This window comes from Urocampus carinirostris, chromosome 15, assembly GCF_059441175.1.
Source record: "Urocampus carinirostris isolate Australia breed hairy pipefish chromosome 15, RoL_Ucar_1.0, whole genome shotgun sequence".
Classification (NCBI taxonomy): Eukaryota; Metazoa; Chordata; class Actinopteri; order Syngnathiformes; family Syngnathidae; genus Urocampus; species Urocampus carinirostris.
This window is the reverse complement of record NC_142363.1, coordinates 23,409,553-23,423,923: the sequence shown is the minus strand read 5'-3', so window position 1 is coordinate 23,423,923 and position 14,371 is coordinate 23,409,553. Positions and strand designations below refer to the sequence as shown.

General features: G+C 40.0%; 1 protein-coding gene across 1 annotated transcript in view; it reads right to left on the bottom strand.

The window, feature by feature from the left end:
- Positions 1–4,718: 4,718 nt before the first annotated feature.
- LOC148351915 (traf2 and NCK-interacting protein kinase-like) overlaps positions 4,719–14,371 on the bottom strand; it is a 34,282-nt gene continuing 24,629 nt past the window's right edge. Inside the window, exons 20-23 of the mRNA XM_088354982.1 lie at positions 14,342–14,359; positions 12,028–12,187; positions 10,069–10,208; positions 4,719–8,342 (exon numbers count right to left, since the gene is read on the bottom strand). Coding sequence (XP_088211108.1) covers positions 8,259–8,342; positions 10,069–10,208; positions 12,028–12,187; positions 14,342–14,359 — 402 coding nt within the window. The 3' untranslated portion in view covers positions 4,719–8,258. The remainder of the gene's footprint in view (positions 8,343–10,068; positions 10,209–12,027; positions 12,188–14,341; positions 14,360–14,371) is intronic.

Here is a 14,371-nt window from a genome sequence, read left to right as displayed (position 1 = left end):
AATCCCAAGTATGGCAACTAATCCATTATCAACACATGTCCAAAACTTGACATTAAATTACATTTTGCGGAGTTTCCGGCAATGCAAAATGATTTTTCTCTTTTGAATGAATTGACTCATGTACTATTGCAAAGCTTGTACGGCCTACAAACATCGTTTGTTCTTACAATTCTTTCACAAGGTATCCATTTCTTTTTATTTCCTGACATATTGTCGCATAGTATTAGCAAAGTTAGCAAAATTGCTGTTCCTGAATGAATGCAAGATAGCAAAATTGCTCTTCCTGTTCCTAGATGAATTAAAGCTAGCAGAATCGCTGTTCCTGTATGAATACGTGTTAGCAAAATTGCTGTTCCTGTATGAACGTAAGTTAGCAAAATTGCCATTCCAGTATGAATGCAAGGTAGCAGAATTGCTGTTCCTGAAGCTCCCCTTTCCCAAAACCCTTGTTCACGATACATAAACACCAATCTAACAAACTTTAGCAATCTTAGTGCCAATTTTGGACAGTTTTCCTAAAATATTGTTTTCTTATTCTTGTCAAAAACAGTAAAATAACATTTGAACACTACACACAACTCAACGCTCCATGTTTTTAATCAACTAAAAGGCTATGGTGAAGAAACAGACCTCAGTAGCTAATGCAATCATTATCTGGTTAATGATACACTCATCCAAGGTAACCAAAGTCTGTAAAAAAAAGAAAAAAAACAGGAACTCTGCATGTTCATCTCTTTTTGTGTCTTCTTAACAAAATAAAGCAATATCCTTTAAAAATAAAGTAACTTTTCGAATAAAATTGTCAAAGACATACATTCACATGAAAGAAAATAAAAAAATGTAACAGGGGTTTTGTTAGTCCTCGGTGTTACGACCCGAATGGACCAATCAACACAAATCACTGTCTCTGTCAGGACCAGAACGAAAACAGGACCCAATTGGTCCCTGTAGAAACCAGGTAGTCCTGTAAGGACATCTAAGTGTCAGGACCAGAACGGAAACAGGACCCAATTGCGTTACGTTTCTCACAAGTTTTATTGGAGGAAAGAGAAAGGGCTATGCGCACGATCCGGTGTTCGCTGGACGCGGGAGACAAGTCGCTCTCGTACTTGGATTGTTCTCCGAACGCGGAAGTGAATCTTCCGTATCAGGCGATGGCGGTGTCAGGGAAGGAAAAACAGGTCCATAGCCGGCTCAGGAGAGCAAAAACGTGATCAGGGTCGAGGTCGAAAGCTAGAACGGGAGAGTAGACGTAGTCGGGGACAAAACAGATCGTAAGCCGGGAAGTGGGAATAGACGTGATCAGGAGTAAAACAGGTCGTAGCCGGAGACAGACGGGACAGGTGAGAGTCAGGGTCGAAAAAGGCTTGCCTAGTATTCAATGAGGTTTGCAGACGGACTGACAACAGGGGATTGACAGGACCAGGTTTAAATAGTGACAGGGAGCCAATCAGAACCCGGGGCGGTTGGCACCAAATGAGCGGGGGTTGGCACCAAATGAGCGGGCACAGCTGAGTCACAGCCAAATGCAAGCACTTTTCAAGGACTTTCAAAACCAACATTCCAATTTCGCAAGTATAAGTAAAGAAAAAAATGATCCTGTGTAAATCAGGCATTTTGCAGAGCCACAAATATATCTGTGTTTTATACATGTGATTTTTATAGATTTATTAAGATTTCTAGTGTCAGGACCAGAACGGAAACAGGACCCATTTACGTGGCGTTTACCACAAGTTTTATTGAAAGAGAGAGGAAGGGCAGCGCCCACGATCCGGTGTTTGCTGGGCGCGGGAAGCAAGTCGCTCTCGTACTCTGATTGTGATCCGAACGTGGAAGTGGATCTTCCGTAGCGAGCGATGGCGGTGTCAGGGGCGGAAAACTGGGATGGCAAGAAGTGGTCGGGGTCGGAAACGAATTAAAGCCGAGACGGGAGAGCAGACGTGGTCGGGATCAAAAACGGGTCGTAAGTCGGGACGAAGAGCAGACGTGGTCGGGATCAAAACAGGTCGTAACAGGAGACAAACAGGGGCAAAAAACAAGACAGGCGTGAGTCAGGGTCAAAAAAGGCTTGCTTAGTATACACGGAGATTCACAGACGGACTGCACCTGTCGTCTAGAGTTGATGACGCTTCATAGGACAGTGCCGTAAAAAAAAAATGCCAGCTGCCGTTCACAAGGGAAGAAGAAATGCAATGGCAAAGCGAAGCCACCAGAGAGCAGTGTCAGCGTCATTTTCAAGCAGACTTTTTGAGAAACATGGCAACAACTTTAAGCTACTACAAGCACTTCACCTGAAATTCAAGCTCTTTTTGAGTCTTGACAACACATTCAAATTCAAGCGTTTCCAAGAAAAATACTGAACTTCAACAAAAATCTGACTACAAAAATACTTTAAAAAGTGCAATTACCGTAACGCTTGAAAACTAAATATCAAATGGAGTGCAAAAAGGAGGCACCTTAAATATTAAAACAAATTTGATGAGACTAATCTAGTTCAAAAGAATTGTACCATGTAAATGTCTGCATGAATATTTATTCCCAAATGAATAAATTGAATCCTTATCCAAGATTGGCCCCTTAGCCCAAAATGTTGAACCCAATGCGGCCCCCGACTCCAAATAGTAATAAGGGGCCCCGATTCTAATTTTCTCAGGTCCCCAAGAAAGCTTAGTGAGCAATTTTCAGAACCAGTCAATAAGCTACTCAGGTAACCTAACAAAAAGCAAAAAAAATCAATTTATCCAAGATTTGTATTTTAATTGAATTCGAATTCGTTGTTTCTGGCAGGTAAATTGAGCTAAATATATCCCTCCGATATTAAAACTCAAACACAACAGTGTGGCTCTAGACTCGCATTTATTTCTCTTCCAGTGTCTCTTTTACAAAACAAAAGCAAATCCCCAAACAGGATGATTAGTCTTTTCAAAATAAAACAGGAAGAACCAAAAAAAGGAAACACACACACCAAAATTACAGTCGTTTTGTGGTCGTTTAGTGTAATGACCAAAACGGACACACAAACACTTTCACACACAGTGGGAAGACTCTTTATTGCTAAACGTTAGCCTGTTGTGCAGCTATAGCGTTTTTAGTACAGTACCGCCGCGCGGTGTTGGTTAGCTTGTCTTCGCTAGCGGGTATGAACAAAACGGTTTGAAATGTGCTAGCGTGTTGACATAAAATCAACTTTGTTTAAGAACGAAAAAATAGAATTACAGTGGAACCTCGGTTTTCGAACGCCTCTCACTTCGAACAAATCGGAAACCGACCCAAAAATTTTGAGAAATTCTTGCTTCGCTGTTCGGTCAAAAAATCGGAGTTCGAACGCCGGTAATGCGTGAGTGCGTACGCTAGGGTGCGATGCTGAGCTGCGTACGGGTGTAGATCGCTCTTTTCCTGACCAACTGTTATCGCGTGTGACGTGCTTCGTTTTGCTTTCGCTTTTAATATAGCTGTACGAAGTGTTTTAGCCCCTAATTATGCCTCCGAAGAAAGTCAGTGCAAGCAGCAAAGTTGCTACAGGTGAAAAAAGAAAAGTAGTGCGTACAACTATTGCATTTAAGAAAGAAATAATAGCTCCACCGTCCACCTGCGCCTTCTGCTTACCACCACAAAGGTAAGAAATCCTATTCATAATTTTTTTCTTTATCCTTGTTTTTTAATTTTTACACGTTCATGTTAGCGTAATCTTTCGTACGGAAGATTACGATAACGCGAATGTACGATTAGCCTGGGTTAGCTTTATGTTTACAGGTAAACATTCAGGGTGTTGGAACGGAGCCCAACATTCAGGGTGTTGGAACGGAGCCCCCTTTCCAATGAACCGCTCACCACTTGTTGTGGAGACCCGGGTGCTAAATGACTTGTAAACGACCTGATTTTTTCTATTTTTACACGTTCATGTTAGCGTAATCTTTCGTACGGAAGATTACGATAATGCAGACGTACGATTAGCCTGGGTTAGCTTTATTTTTACGTTAAACATTCAAGGTAAACATTCAGGGTGTTGGAACGGATTAAAACGATTTACATTATTTTTAACGGGAAAAAATGATTTCGGTGATCGAACAAATTGGTTTTCGAACAGGGTTCTGGAACGGATTATGGTCGAGAACCGAGGTTCCACTGTATAGGCAATGTATGCGTCAACGCGTCTCCGGGGATATTTTGTTGAGTTACAAACTCCGTTGATTGACTTTTGTTCCTGCGCCTGCAAGTGACTTTGACGAAGTGCTACTTCCTGACTTTCCTGAGGTTAGCGTTTCCCGAAAGAACCATATTTCATCTGAATCGTGTCTTCAGAGCTGACTTGAGCAAAGTCCCTGTTCTAGATGGGATAGCCTAGGTCCAGGGTTGGGTAGGGTTACTTTAACTTGATTGCTTTCAATTACTTTTGGATTACTCTGATACCAAATATGCTAATAAAAGACAAAAGAAACTAATTATTAATAAAATTACTCAATTTTGTGCACTCTTGGAGAGTAACGGAATACATGGAACGGCAAAAATGATGTTGGCAAGCTGTTTGGATTTATTTTCATTTTGTTTCTTTCGCATTTTATGTTAGTTTTGCTGGAGATCAAAGAGATCAAAACCAGGAGAGAAAGCTTACCACGTGTTGTGAGTCATCATTTTATTCATAATTAGTTTATTTGGTCTTTTATTAGCATATTTGGTATTGGAGTAATCCAAAAATAATTGAAAGTAATCCAGTTAAAGTAACCCTACCCAACCCTGCATAGGTCAGGGGTGTCAAACTCATTTTAGCCGGGGGCCACATTTTAGGAGAAAGAAATCTCACAGGAGCCAGACTAGTAGGTTTAAGAGAAAGAAAGAATGAGAGTGGAAGAAAAAGAGACAAAAGAAGAGTGAAAGAGGTAAAAAAATAGTGATCAAGAGAGTGGGTGTGTGTGAGAGGGAGAGAGAGAGAGAGAGAGAGAGAGAGAGAGAGAAATAACCCGAGAAAAAAGGGAAACAAGTGCAAAAGAATAGAGATAGCAAAAGAATGATAAAGAGAAAGGGTGAAAAACAAGTAAAAAGAGAGAGAGAATGAAAGAAAGAGTAGGGAGTTAAAGAGAGTGAGAATTAGAGAAAAAAGAAAGAGGGTGAATGAGAAAAAGAAAGAAAAACGAAAAAGAAGAGAGAGTGAGAAATACTACTACGAATGCTTTGCGAGGGGTCCCTGGCCTGGGTGGCATCAGGTGGACATGTGTACACATTTTTTTCTTCTGCTTCTCTCAGAGTCGAACGGGCCGGATGAAAACACTTGGCGGGCCTGATCTGGCCCACGGTCCGCCTGTTTGACACCTGTGGCCTAAGTCATGTGCCTGCAGGTTAATTTTAAGATTTTAGGACATTCTCTTTTCTGACAGCGGCCTTGAAAGGTTTCTTCATCCTGATTGATCACCTCAACAACTTTTTTGGTTTCTTATTGTTATGATTTACAGTGGACCCATACGCAGGGACGTAGGAACCATGGCAGGGTTCTTAGAAATGATGTTATTTAGCAATAAAATCACCAAAACACTCACAAAAAATGGTCAATGGACAGTTAACAAACTATCCAAACCAAAAAAACAAAAAACAAACCTCGCAAACCAGGATGAAAATGGTAATCAGTGAGATGGTATACGATTATCAAAGAACCTGGGGGAATCTTCCACGACCTTAGACTTGCCCTAGCTGCTGGGAGAGCCTCCAGCCACTCTGGCCCCCTTTCCCCAGGAGAACCCCCGGGCGCTTCGGCCCTTCTGACCCGGCTGCAAGGAGAGCCCCCGGCCGCTTTGGTTCCCTGTTTTGTCTGTGAGGAGATGCCCCCGGCTGCTTCGGCTCGCTGCTCCAGCTAAGGACTGTGTGCTACAGCCTCCGTAGTTGTCAATGTTTTTTTGTTGTTTTGGTATGTACCTGCTTCGTTGTATTTGGGTCCACCAAAAATCATAACACCTCATGTCATATTCAAGTAAAATTCTTGCTTTTGGTTGGTAATTCTTCAAACGATCCTGTTCCTGACAAGTTCCTTTTTTGAAGTTACTGTTTCCGGTTATGTTTTGAATTTCAGCAAATAATCCTTTGTGACAATGTACTTGAAATGTCTCCTCTACCCTATTGATCGCCTCACGCAAGTTTCTGGTTCTTCACATGGGATTTAAGCAAGATTCTTTCACCTGGTTGGTAATTTTAGCAATGTTCCTGTATTTCTGTTGAAGTTCTTGTTCCAGATTAATTTTGACCAAAAGTCCGGTTCCTGATACATGTCTGCTTAGTTATTGTGGTTTAATTTCTTTAATTCCTGGTTCATTTTCTAAGTTCCTGTTCCTGATCTGCTAAGTACCTTCCCGTAAGTTCTTGTTGCTTCTAAAGAAGGTCTTGCTCAAACCCTTCCTGTCTCTACCACCCATCGAGAAGGTACTCTGCCTTCTTCAATTATTGTTCCTGATAGCATTAAACAGAATGTTCTTTGATTCACACAAGTGTATTTATAAATTTACAGTTCCTGTTTTTCATCTTCTCAGTAGACATCGAAAAAGTTCTTGCTCCAGACAGGTGACTTCAACAAAGTTCCTGTTCCAGAGGCTATAGCCTAGTTCATGTCCCTGCAGGTTAAATGAGCGGTTTGGCTTCTGAGATTTTGGGAAATTCTCATTTCTGACAACAGACTACAAATATTTTGTTTTCCTGATTGATCGCCACACCAACGTTCTTTGTTCTTCAAATGTGCTTTAAGCCATGTTGTAAGCCTGTTTTGTAATTTTAGCACTGGTTCTGTTCCAGATTAATGTCGACCAAAAGTCTGGTTCCTGATAAGTGTCCGCTTAAAGTTGTTTTTCCAGATAGCTTTCGGTAGGTTATTGTTTCTGATCTACTAAGTGCCTATTCCCAAGTTCTTGTCTCTTGTAAAGGTAGTATTGCTTAAACTCTGTTCTGAAAACATCTTGTTCCTGACAAAGTACTCTTCCTCCTTTGTTCTTGACAACTTTTGTCCAAATGTTCTTGATCCAAAAAGGTGACATTCATAAATATACTGTTCCTTTTTTCCTGATCTCAGGAGACATTAGAAATGCTCTTGTTCCTGACACGTGACCTTATCAAAGTTCCTGTCCCAGATGCTATAGTTGGTTTGTTCTTCAATGAGATTTAAGCAAAATGATTGCACCTGCTTCGTAATATTAGCTCCTGTTTCTGTCAAGTTTATTTCTTAAAGTTCCTGCTCCAGATTGATATTGACCAAAAATCTGGTCCCTGCTAAGTTTCTGCCAACAGTTGTCCTTTAAGTTCCTGTTCCTGCTCTGCTAAGTGCCTTCCTTTAAGTTCTTGTTCCTGACAAAGTACTCCTCCCCCTAAAGTTCTTGTTCCTGACAATTCATAACCAAATGTTCTCAATCCCCAAGAGGGACTTTGGTACATTTATTGTTCCTGTTGTTATTCCGTTTAGGAGACTTCTGAAGAGTTCTTGCTCTTGACAGGTGACTTTATCAAAGTTCCTGTTCCAGAATGTTAAACAATAAAAGGGAAAATCAAAATGAATCCTGTGCAATTATGAGATTAGACAATCATCGCTTTGTCTAATTTCCTCCTTCTCAGAACAAAAATCTTCACGAGGACACCACAGATTTGCACACATCAACACACTCACACATAATTTCTTTTTTGGAGTGGGGGACGAGTGTGTGCTGTAAGGTTGATTTGACAGCTAGAGTCTTTTGCAGCACCTTTGAAAAGTGGGAGGACCGCATAGAGGGGAAGAAAGGCGTGAATGGGCGTCGGAAGTGTGTGATTTTCTGCATTTTTTTCTTGATCGGCAGGAGAAGCGAAGTAGAAGAAAGGGAGTTGGAGAGGACAAAGTGGTCCTTCTGATGCCCTGGTGTGTTTGTCTCAAGTCATGAGTCCGGGAGGGAGAGGAACAGGGACAGTGTGCAAAAAGGAGGACGGTGTCAGATTCTGGCACACTTTTTCCTCCATAGAGAGTGCTAATCTGAGGGGAGTGGCTGAAGAGTGCCCACCTGCACCTAATCAGTCTCCACACTTCTACTCTAGCTCATTTATTGACAATGACCCGATGGCCTCTGCCGTCTGGCACGGTCGATATGAAGAGCAGGAGTAATTTGTGCAGGAGTGGAGACTGATCACGTGCAGTTGGGCACTCTCCAGCCAGTCCCCCCAGGTCGGCGGCTTCTAGAGGGGATATAGTTTGCCCGATCATGACAAAGGAGGCCAACAGCCGAGAAAAATAATCAGACTGGACCAAAAGGATGGGGTCGTCACCAGTTCATCATGGAGTTTCTGTTCAGAGTCATGAAGAACACTTGGCTGCTGCCTCCCGAGCGCACTGATGCGAAGAAAACCTGGCGGGAGACATAAAGTGACAGTTTTGACAAGTATAATACACTCACTTCTACGAGATACTTCTCCAAAGTCAATGCTCCTCAAAGAGGACATTGGCGAAAATCTTATCCATGCATGTAACCTGTGCAAAATGATTGTTCCTGAATGGCAATGTTACCAAGATTCTTTATCCTGGTGATAATGGCTTATTGTCTCTTTTTCCAACCATTTTTTTTTCAATTAGCATGCTACAACTCTAGTGGTGTGCCGAAAAAAAATGTCCTATTTAGTTCATAACTACTGTAATGCCTTACTAATTTGTTCTTCAACCTCAGTTTATCACCGGTTGAAAAATACTGTGATCCATTATCCCCGTTGCACATAGCTGCCGGTAGGGGCCTGAGGAGTGCATTTTGTCGGGTCAGTCGGCTTTTTTTAGTGTTTTGTCTACCAAAAATTGAATTGCACTTGTGCAGCCATGATCCATTATCCCCAATCCCATAGGGCTGTGAACAGGGACAGGCAGGAGGCATTTTTTCAGGAGGCATTCTGGCCTGCCAAAAATTAAATAACAGACTTGTGACTGCTATTCATTATCCCTGGTCGACAATTGCTGAGAGCAGGAGGAGGGATAGCGCTTTTTTTTTAAAGTTCAGGCCACTGAAGCGTGCCATTGTGACCCACTTAAATGAACAGCACTTTTTGGCCGGGATCCAATATCCTCAGTCAAATACTGTATATTGAATAGCGAGGGCCAGGAAAGCAAATTTGTTTCATGCATGGCGGCTCTTTTTTTGTTTTTGTTTTTTCCGCCTAAAATCAACAGCACCCGTAGGGCCGTGATCAATTATCCCTAGTCGACTAGTGCAGCAAGCGGGGGCCAACAGAACGCATTTTGAAAATAGGGTGGGGGTCAGGGGAGGGAACTAGTTCACGTATTTTCACATATCGTGGGGGGTTCTGGTGATAAAAGAGGGATTACGGTATTGTAATATTGTAGTATTGTTCTGTATCTGGGCGGAATTTCAGTAATCTGCAGATTAACAAATAATTTTCTGAATCTAGTTGGTGACAGTAGATCGTTTTTTGTATCATTATCTCATGAAGAGGTAGTGGGTGTGAGAAATGTTGGAGTCTAGTTTGGTTTTAGGATGTCTGAGCTTACACTTCTCCTTTGAAAAAGTTGTATTTCTAATTATGATTTTAATCAGGGGAAAAAAATTATTTTCAAAATTGCCCCACTGGCAGAAAATATTTCTCAATGTATGTATATTTTGTTGTTTTACGAGAAAAGAACACATCAAAAACTTTGTAAAACTAAAACAAAGGTTACAAATAAATTAAACAAAACGATTTATCTAAAGACTAGGGATGATGAGAGTCATGTGTGGTCAGATTGGACGCAGGTGTGCTGAAGTCTGCCACTCCCCCCGATTGGCGCCTTCTGGGGCGTGCCAGATCCTGACAAAATTCTCTACTATACAATAGTCTGTTTTAACATGTAAAGAACGAAGCAGTGAATTGCATTTGTTTAAACATTTTACACAGGAGGCGTGCGTTGAGATTTCTTCAATGACAAGAAAGTATGTTTTGGATCATTAAAGGTTGAGGAAGACTGTAAATTGTTGTTGCTGTGTGCTAGAAAGGTAGTTTTTATCCCTTATTGATTGATGACTTTATCCGTTTTTGTAGAATCTCCTATTCTAGAAATAATATGTAGCGGTGTGTGTGCGTGTGTTTACGTACTTTGTCGTTGCGCTCGCACAGGAACTTGAGTCTTTGGGCCCTCTTGTGCATGAAGACCCCGTCCAAGTGTCCCGTCTCCACCGAGCGAATCTCGATGGCTTTCTCGCCCCAGCCCATGATTTGATTGGAATGGATGTAGGCTGCGGAAAAGAAGGTCAGCAATGAATTTAAATACACAAAAATAACTGCCACCAACAATGCATATTCAATTTATTATGTAGGCTGCAGTATTTGATGTACAATATTTATTATTGAATTTGGTTTTTGGTTTCACATTATGAGAGATTTTTTATGTTTATTTTTTTTTTGTTTAGTTTTTTTTCTCAGTATTTTCGATGTGTGAATTTTTCTTTAAATATTTGAACCATTGATTATAATTTTTGGAGCAAAAAGTGTTTACAATGTGTGATATTCATCAATTTTTTGCACCGCTTACCACTACTTGAGTCGCAGTTTCAATGTGTAAACTGAGTAATAGTTGCCTGTACATGCAATGCAACTCACGGCCACACGAGAGCGTTGTAAACCAAGATTTCTTAAAAATAAGCAAATTAAAACTTGAAATGAAAGAAATTGTAACGGTCACTCTGGGTAGTTTAGGAGGTATATTTAAAATACAACAACTTAATGAAATAAGAAATGCCATATAACTTATAGCCACATAAGGGCCTTATAAAACCAAAAAACGACATTTCCCCATTAGTTGATTTATATTATATTTTAATTGATATTTCTCAAAGAAGAAATACCTAAAACTAGCTAAAGTTAACATTTAAGAATCATTATTTACTAAAATCAGAGAAGCTTACCATATTTGAAGGATGATTTTTTTTTTTCGTAAAATAATAGCGAGGAAATAATACTTTTACTGAGCAATAATATAAGATTATTGTACTGTATTATTAAACAAATTCGGAACTTTTATACTTGTTGATGCAATTCTCAGGTTTGTATCCTTATTGCAGCCTCCTTGTGTTGTGTTGTCAAGCTCCTTGTGTTGTGCATGCATGTACATTAATTTCTTAGATGCGCTCGAATAAACTATTTTTTCCCATCTTTTTAGGGGTTTAAGTTGGCGCTTGGACTCAACAGGACGGAGAACTTTTCATGCTACACTAACAAATAAAAAACAAAACAAAACCCACTGGTTTTATGACGTCACTGTCCAGCACTCCCTCCAGACCCCATTTCTCAAACCTAATGTGCCCTGACTCGAAGAGCTTTTCCATATAGTAAGATCCAAGCAGATAGGCGTAGTGGAAAACAAAGCATATAGGCTCTTTGAACTTCGTTAGGCATTGTTAACACATATGTAACGTAGAAAATGTCCAACTTTCAACTTTTTTAACGACACCTCAAACAGCGTAACCCACCTTTAAATATCTATCAATCTTTCTACCCTGGACATATCCCTCAAAAATGGTGACCGACAGCAGGACAAACACATACACAAAAACAAAGAAAAGAAAAAAGGAAAAAGTTGCAAAAATTTGGCCCATGGCTAATCCAAATACCCAAAGAAGATAAACACCTCGGCACCCAAGTTGGTTCGTCCCTCCGGATGAAACGGGACACAAGGAAGCGGCCATGTCACTCTGGTCAGGGTGACACAACACACTCTTCTGTTCAACAGCAGAGCCCGACATCTTTCACTGGTTTACCCCTGCCGCATTATAGAGGTGCCGTGCCCATCCCTTAGAACACATCCAAACATCCCACTATCCTTTCACAACACCCCTCCACTCATTCCAAGAGCTCTACCTTCCACTACACCTTCAAATAAAACATTAGTATTCAGTTTATAGTTTTGGGCTTACGTTATATCAGGAAAACAATGATGTGTCAACTTTCTCCCTACAAACCAGTGCTTTGATACTTTAATTGATTTTGTTAATAAGTCAATGCAACTCCAAGACAGTACTGAAATCTGAAAATGTCATTTACAAGGCATGCGCTTACCAACAGAGGTTGGCATCTCCCCCCACTGCAGCACCACATCTTTGGTGATCCTGCCGTAGGTGTTGACATAGACGCCCTCGTCCTCATAGCAGAGAAGCATCTCCATGCCGTCTGTTTTGGGCAGCACTACGATGGCGTGCGGGCTCACCTGGCTCTGAATCTAACACGCATATTAAAAACCGTCAAAAACTGTCAAATGTAATCGGCAACACGATCCGATTAAAACGTCCTAGTGGGGTATTTAAAGACATATTTCATGGTTTAATCCCTCTTAAGCGTATTTGTTGATGCTCAAGCTTAAGCATAGGAAAAGCCTTCTGAAGTGTTTTATCAAAAATCTAAAAAATATATTTTTGAAAAAACGGATTTGGCTGCTAATTCGTAGGCATTTTATAGCTTCATAAATTGTTTTTTTCTCTCCACTTGATCCCTCCATGGAAGTCATTCACATTCTTGCTTGTATAAATGTAGTGTCTTCCAGAGGGGTGCCGACAGGCAGATAACCACACCTGACTCTAATCAGGAATACAGTATATAAGGACTATGCCAAGAGCAAAAGCTGTTGTTTGTTACTGATGTTTCTCATCTCCTGTTTGAATATACCTTTTGTGAGTAGTTTCTGGATTTCCTGAATTTTTCAGCCTTGTGTTTTTCGGACTGTGTGTTTTGTTACTCTTTTACTCCACCAAATACATTTTTATCAGTCAACTTGTGTTTCTGCACTTGCGCCCGCCTCACAAAAATATAACATGTAGCACAAGCAACGGATCGATTTTGCCCGACTGATTAAATTGATTACGAATAAATTAGGCAAGCGGCAGCTGTGTGTTTTTATGAACTGTAACCTCCCATTTTCATTAAGTTATTATTAATTGATTGCTGTATTTATTCCAATTACTGTGCAGTTAAAAATACAAATTCTATTCTATTCTATCCTATTCTAATTTTATATAATCTATTATATATAACTGTATTGCATTAATTATTAAAATGCTATTACCCAAACCTGTAAATGAACATTGCTATTATACAAATATATGTTGTTGACTAAAAAAAGACATAAGATTAGAGGAATTAGTAGGACAGCCCATCAAAACAAAATGTGTGAGACACAAAAGAAGGAAATCAGTACAATACACACAAGTACAGTGACGAAACTTATCTCAACCCAAGTGTTGATTTTAGGTAAAAAACACTAAAGTTTAATTTCTTGGGTTTTGTTTTTTTTGGTTTATTATTTTTCTGTTTATATATATATATATATTTTTAAAAGCACATGGAAATGAAGTATTGTCTGTTGTAAAACTCAATTTGAATATTTTAAAAATCTGATAATAAGAAAAAAACTCCATTTGGGATTTAAAATGGTTTGATGGTTGCATTATCTCAAGATGAATAACTAAACTATAAAAATATGAATGCAATGTGCATAAAAAATAATGAGTTTTTAAACAAACATACACAAAATATTGTCTATGGTACAGTATAATTATTGTCTAGAGATAGAGCGCTAAACATGGATATAGATAAGGAGGAAAGAAAGAGGGAGAGGGCGAGAGACAGACAGTGAGAGATAGGGAGACAGAAAGAGAGGGAGAGACAACAGAAAAGGGGCAAGAGAAAGCAAGAGAAAGAATGAAAGAAAGAATGAGAGTGAAAAAGAGAAAGAGAGAGAACAAAAATCAAACCGACAAACAGTGTGAGAGTGAAAATTAGAGCAATGAAAAGAGAAAGAGTGTGAGAGTGAAAGTGTGCGGGAGCGAAAAAAAGACAGAATGCAAGAGAGAAAGGGAGCAAAATCGACAGATCAAAAGTAAAAGAGAACATGAGAGATAGAAAGAATGAGTTTGAATGAGAGCGAGAAAAAGAGTGACAGAGAGAGTGAGAGAGCACAAAAATAAAAGACAAATATCAACAGACAAAAGAGGGACATAGTGCAAGAGAGAAGCAGAGAGAAAGCGGAAAAGCAAGAGAGGGGGAGAAAGAGACCTCTAGAGAGAGTGAGAGAGAGAGCTAAAAAAGAGCAAAAGAGACAGAAAGACAGCAGTAGAAAGAAAGCGTGAAAGCACATCCAAGATTGAAAGAGAGAGAGAGAGAGACTTGTATTATTTAATAATTCTTTTTCACCTTTATGGGGTAAGATAAGTTTCATCACACTGTTTATGATTTACTGGTACTGTATGTTATCTCTGCATCACTAAAAAGGGATACAAGGTAGCACTCGAACTAGGGCGTTTCTATCGAACTACACATCTACACATTGAAACATTTGTACAGCTACATAAGAGGGGCAAGGAGAAGGGCAGCATGTCACCTTGGTGTCTTTGGCGCACTGAAAGAAAGG